The 6,000-nt window shown below is 52.1% G+C and overlaps 1 protein-coding gene across 1 annotated transcript; it reads right to left on the bottom strand.

Moving 5' to 3' along the window:
• Positions 1-397: 397 nt before the first annotated feature.
• Positions 398-2,465, bottom strand: LOC133883395 (uncharacterized). The gene is made up of 3 exons (XM_062322711.1): positions 1,957-2,465; positions 1,431-1,864; positions 398-1,300 (listed from the first exon to the last, which is right to left on the bottom strand). Exons 1-3 carry the CDS (start codon positions 2,348-2,350, stop codon positions 890-892), a joined length of 1,239 nt encoding a protein of 412 aa, XP_062178695.1. The 5' UTR covers positions 2,351-2,465; the 3' UTR covers positions 398-889.
• Between the last annotated feature and the right edge of the window lie 3,535 nt (positions 2,466-6,000).

The following is a 6,000-nucleotide window of genomic DNA, read 5'->3' as shown; positions in this document are numbered from 1 at the left end:
TTCTACCCTCGTCTAACAGACGCGCTAGTGCGCTGCAGATTGTCTGTTTTTTACCAGAGCCAGTTTGCCCTTTCGCTGCTGCCCCGCTGTAATGCCTCTGCAGTGTACTGTAGCGCAGGCCCTCTGCAAATTGCAGTGGCCAAGTAAATTCAGTCAGGAAGAGAAACGTTCATTATTGCTTGGGCAAATGTTGCACGGTCCCACATTTCTATTTCCCTCCGCCCCTCCCTGAATTTGGAAGCAAACAAAACCTTTGCAAGATTTGTTTTCGAATTACACCGTTTCCTGCATTACTACATTCTATAGGGCCAATTGTTTCAAGAGGTTTCATCGACTGTCAGGATCACAATTTCTTCAGACTTAATTCGCACAGAGAACCCCTGCAACACTATCCCTACCCAATGATCAACATTTATTTTTGATACACGGAATGATCAACAATTCATCATCAAGATGACCTTCCATTTCAAGAAGCAGCACCAGCGCGGCAAGCAACGACCCAAGTACAAACTCTGCTTGGATTCACGACGATTTCTGAACCGGGACAACAACACGACACATCAGTACATCACACACCACTCTGCTGCTTCTGCTGCCGCCGCATACACGCACGCCCCGAAAATTCCGGTTTTCTGAGTGCTCGCACGCACGCATGACGGCACGAGCACGACAAGACGCTGCGAGCGTGCAGTGCAGCCTGTGCAGAGCATCGTCGCCCCGGCAGTTACACCGCGTCACCCGCGCAGCGTGACGACCAACCAACCTGACACTGGCACTGACTCCGGCAGCAGCAGCAGACGGCGGCTGGGCCGCGGCGAACTAACTACCCATTACCCAAGCACGTGGCAATAGCTCGCGACCTGCGCGCGCGAACGCGCGTTCGCGCCATCTACCTGACGATCCGGCGCGACTCGTCCCGGCGGTGGGAGACGAGCTTGGCGGCATCGCGCCACCACACGACCTCGCGCTCCTTCTCGTGGAGCCGGCGCTGCGCGCTGTCCAGCGCGGACTCCAGCTCCACGATCCGCTCCTGCTGCCGCTTCTGCAGAAGCTCGTGCAGCCGCCGCTCCAGCGCACGCGCCGACACGCCGCCGTGCGGGGGGCTCATCTTGTCCTCGTACCGCTCCTCCTCTTCCTCCTCCTCCGCCTCCTCGTACTCCTCGTCGTCTTCGTCCTCCTCGTCCTCGGCATTGCCTTCTAGTTCGTCGTCGTCCTTGGCGCCACCGTCGCCGTCGTCGACGCAGCTCGTAGACGGGCTATCAGAGACATTGCCCTTCGTCTTGACCTTCAACAGCGGCAACTGACGGCAATGGCAAACACACGATCAGCAAGTGTTCATTGCGTCTCATGGATCATGTCATCGTGGTACGTGCACTTGTACGTGGCGTACTACTGATTCGTGATAACTGATAAGAGAACGAGTGCACTACCTCGAGTCCTTGCATCGGAGCGATTTGCTTGTCACCGTGTACCGTACCGCGCTGCAGGCGGTTCAGCTCGACCTGGAGCTCTGCCTCCATCTGGTCCATGATGACGACTGTACGGCCGGAAAGTGCGTGGTCCGCCGTCCGGGAGCAGTTGGACCCCGCATCGACGTCGGCCGAGGGAAAAGCAATGGGGTCCTTCACAGCGGTGGTGGTGGCGCTGCTGCCGTCGGATTCTTGGGAGGTGGAAGAAGGGGCAACAGCATAGTGCATCTCCTTCCTCTGCGCTGCCTGCCCGATCTCCGACACGAGCGCCTCCATCTGCGCGCGCAGCTCCACCATCTTGTTCAGCTCGACGGCGGTCTTGGACAGGAGCAGCACCAGGCTCGCCCCCAGCCCAAGGTTCATGGACACCAGCTCCTCCTCCGGCTTCTTCCTCCCTGCACAATGATGCATCAAAATTTCAGCATTAGCACCAGTAATCTCTCCATAATTTAGCACAATTCGTTCATTTCATCGGCCGCGGCCGCACCTAAAGAACTCCGCGGCGTCTCGACGGGCAGCTCCGGCGCGGCCCGCTCAACGACCTTCACACAGGGAGTGTCCCCCAGCTCGGATCCGTCCTTCCGCTCCTCCCTCCCGCCGCCGCCGTACCGCCGCGGCAGCCGCACCCTGCACCCGAACCCTCCCCCGCTCCCGCCGTCCCCGCCCCCGCGCAGAAGGATGCGCGACAGCAGCGACCGCGGCGACGCCTGGTAGTCCACCCCGCTCGTGGTCCTCGCCAGGTGCGCCCGGATGGACGCCGCAGCCGCGTTTGACGACGTTGTTGAAGAGGACACGGCCGCAAGACGTGGCGGCGGAGGCAGCGGCAGCGACTCTGCCCCTGCTCCCCTCCCTCCCACTCTACCTCTCGCGCAGTTCTCCATTGCAAGCAATGCGCGGGCGCGAGGACACACACACACTCCGAGGAATTCGAATTCTTGGACACGCCTCGTGCTCCGGCAATGCCACGTATATTTATAGGAGAAACGAAGAAGAAGAAGCATACCACCAATGGCGCGGCAACCTTGGAGGGAAGCTCGGCAAGTTTAAAAAAACAGAATTAAATGCCGCTACTAATCAATACGATGAATGATCTTGGAAGCTTGCTTGTGCTAATGGCGGTGGTCCCGGGCTATTGGAGGGCGCAGGAAGGAATTAACTGAGGGAGCGAGCAACCCATGTTGATGCTGCAGGGAAGAGAAGCTGGTACTGGTAACTGTGCTCTGTGACGAGCTGCCATTTTTACCTTTTGCTCTTGAAATGGAACTGTGAATTCTGATTCTTAGTGACGGGCGAGCAGGGCAGGGCCTGCAATGGCAGGCCAGGGAATTTTCTTCTGGGGAGCGTGGTACGTTGCAGCAGCGGCACTGTGCTGCTTTTGGGAAAGGGAGCTGCAGCTCAGCTGCAGGGGATGTAGGTAGGCAGGCGTAGGTGTTTCTGTGGGCTCAAGATGGGAGATGGGAGCCGTCGGATCGGGCATCGGACGGCTGCAGTGGAGACCGGCAAAGTGGATAGTGCAGCATCATGCAAATAACACCATGTCAACCATATTCCATTTATTTGTTCTCTTCCTAATTCTCCTCCTCATTTTTATTCCTTTATTTCCACTCAATCTTCAATATTTTTCTTTCAAAAGATTCGCGAAGGAAAAGAAGAGAGAATCTCAGGATAAAAAAAATATAAATGAGAATTCTTTCGTGATAGAAATCGTAAAAGAAAATCATTAAAACGCTATAGAAGAGAATAAGAACCACAAAAGGATACTATTGGAGATGGGCTAAGCCCCGAATTGCATCCTAGCCTAAACTTGATCCGGCGTGTTCATTTTTGACTGAACTGGTCGACGAGCCTAGTTGTTGTTGAGAATTCGAAACCTGCATGGTTAAAAAATTGAAATTTGTTCATGGTGCACCACGGCGATGTTACGTTGCATACTGTGCTCAAAAGAGGCGCGATCATTTACATGTCCTAGTTTCGGCAAAGATCTCGACTCTTTCTGATTGCAAATACGAGTTTTCCGGCGCCGATTGCACATACCCTTGCCCTTTGATATAGAAAAATACTTAAGACTTACCACATGAAACTGATATTACTATATTCATTATGAAAAATACTTCTGATAATGCATAACTCGATCTAGTATTTTGTACGTGTTCATTTCTGATCGAACGTCTAGACGAGCCTAGCTGTTTCTGCTGGGCGCATGAATGACAAGGCAGAGAATATGAATAGATTTGCTGGGAGTAAAATCTACAAATATGCCACACCAAGGCGATTAAAGGTACAAGTACTAGTAACACCAGCGTTAACCACCATGAGAATTCAAACTCGACCCGTTTGAAGAATTAAATGGAAGCCATGAACACCATGGCTGCGGATTTACTCCCAGGTTAAAATGCTCATTTGACCGTCAATTCAAATTCGCTCATCACAAACAGTTATTTTAAATTCAATCAGCTCGCCTCCAGAGACGGATCATGGGGCTCTAGCCCCCATTTCTTTCCAGCCAATGAAAGCCCCAAGCTCCCCCCCCCCCCCTCCCTCGTGCCAATATTTTTTTTGCCATGGATGTGTGAGAGAAAGAAGAAAAGAGATAGAAGAAGAAGATGGAGTAAGAGGTGGATGAGACCCTTATTTGACTCCCCTTGATCCGCCACTACTCGCCTCTAATGCCAAATGAAACCAACTGGTACGTACACAGTTAGAGCGACACAAGCAAATACTGGTCTGACTGACATCAACGGTCGGTAAGTACGTCCTGCATCCTCAAGAGTTACTGTACCGTTTGCCTAAACACACAGGCGCTGTGCAGTCCACTTCTCCGTAAGATCACGCAGACGCGGTGTTGACACTTGACAGTGAACTTAACTGCCTTGCAGAGAGAGAACAGTATTTTACCAGATCTCACCTGCATCCACATAATTTTTTCAATCACATTGCAATTAGTATTCGTCGGTGTCCTCCTAATGGCAAGAAAATGGTCCTCCGGTTTCAAAACAGTGTCATTCTGAAACGCGCAGTCAAATTTTGAAACTTTTCATGGACAATATTACGCGCGCGGTGACATGTAGATGCCGGTCTTGGCAATGCGTTTGAATGTGTAGGAGGGGCAGCAACATGAACGGTAGAATTCTTTCGTTTTACAGCAGCTGGCTTGCAAAGTTCATACAGCCACGTACGTACCCCGTAGCTAGGTCCATCGGCATGCTGCGTGCCATTCATGCCTAGCGAACGGTACAATGAACGAGTGGATTGTACCGGGTACCCCCAATAAACAAGCCTTAATCAATCTCGCGACGGTACGCGAGAGTTCCTTTCATTTCATACATGCCGTGCACGTTCAAATTTCCAAAGTCGCATGGCTTGGCGGTGCACTTGGGGTGTATTTGTTTCCCACATCTGTAGAATGTCGAAAATAAGTCTATTTGATTATCTGCATCTACTGTTGCAGTCTGCCTCGATAGTTGTAAATATACAGTTTTATTATAGCTCAGTTTTGAAGCTCGATACTCCACAGATTGCCCTGACGGATGTAGACTCTGTATTCGCTCATGTAGGTATATTCACTTATCAGTATCATAAAATTATTTTTATACGAATAACCAATTATAATCTTAATTCTTGCATTTGCTTATACGGTTTCAAAGTAACCAAACAAAAACTTAATTTAGCCTGTACAGACAGATACAACCAACCAATCATTTTATTTTTAATAAATATAAAGCTTACTTACTCTCATCCTACTTATATATATGATACAGCCCTACAAATAAAACCAAGCATCTTGATAAATCACTACGTGCCACAGCACCAGTACCGGCCGTTGCCGCTCCCGCTGGCCGGGCGATGATTGATTGCTCGGCGCCGATGGAACTGAGATCCCGGTCGACTGTGTCGCACGGCCTCAGGAACCCACACGCATCACGTGCATGCGATCGAGGGCTCGAAATGCGTTTTGAAACGCCAAGCGTTTGGTCTGCTCCGATCCGTCCCCGTGCATTATATTCATCGCGCATCTAGCCGGCAATCATGCGGTGGCCGCGCGCCGGACGACCGTCGACTCTAGCTCTTGCACGGTCACATCCATCAATGCGCGTGAGCTGTGGAGATTTATGGCGCTTGGGCTCAGAACCAGTAGACGACGAAGATGCAGCGCGCTCGCGGCCGGCGAGGGTAGACTCGTTCTAGAGCAAGCAGGCAAGACGATGGCTGAGCCGACGGGCCGGGGGCGTCGTCGTCGCGGGCGTACGCGGGAACGCGCCCGGCCGTCATAGGGAACGCGTGACCGCGCGGCACATTTACTCGCTCGCGCGCGCGCGCGCGCACGGGACGCTTTAATACGGCCGGGATGCTGCCGCTGCTGCTGCTACACGTCATGCATGTAATGTACCGGTGTAGTGGTGCACGTACATGTGCTACGTATCCTATCGTAGCGTAGCGTAGTGGTATCAGGCTAAGGGTACCTCCAACAACAAGGACACATCAACTGGCAATAAACTTGTTCATGTCGGCGTTCATCCTATGTGGAGGAAAG

This window comes from Phragmites australis, chromosome 10, assembly GCF_958298935.1.
Source record: "Phragmites australis chromosome 10, lpPhrAust1.1, whole genome shotgun sequence".
NCBI lineage: Eukaryota > Viridiplantae > Streptophyta > Magnoliopsida > Poales > Poaceae > Phragmites > Phragmites australis.
This window is presented reverse-complemented; position numbering and strand designations above follow the sequence as displayed.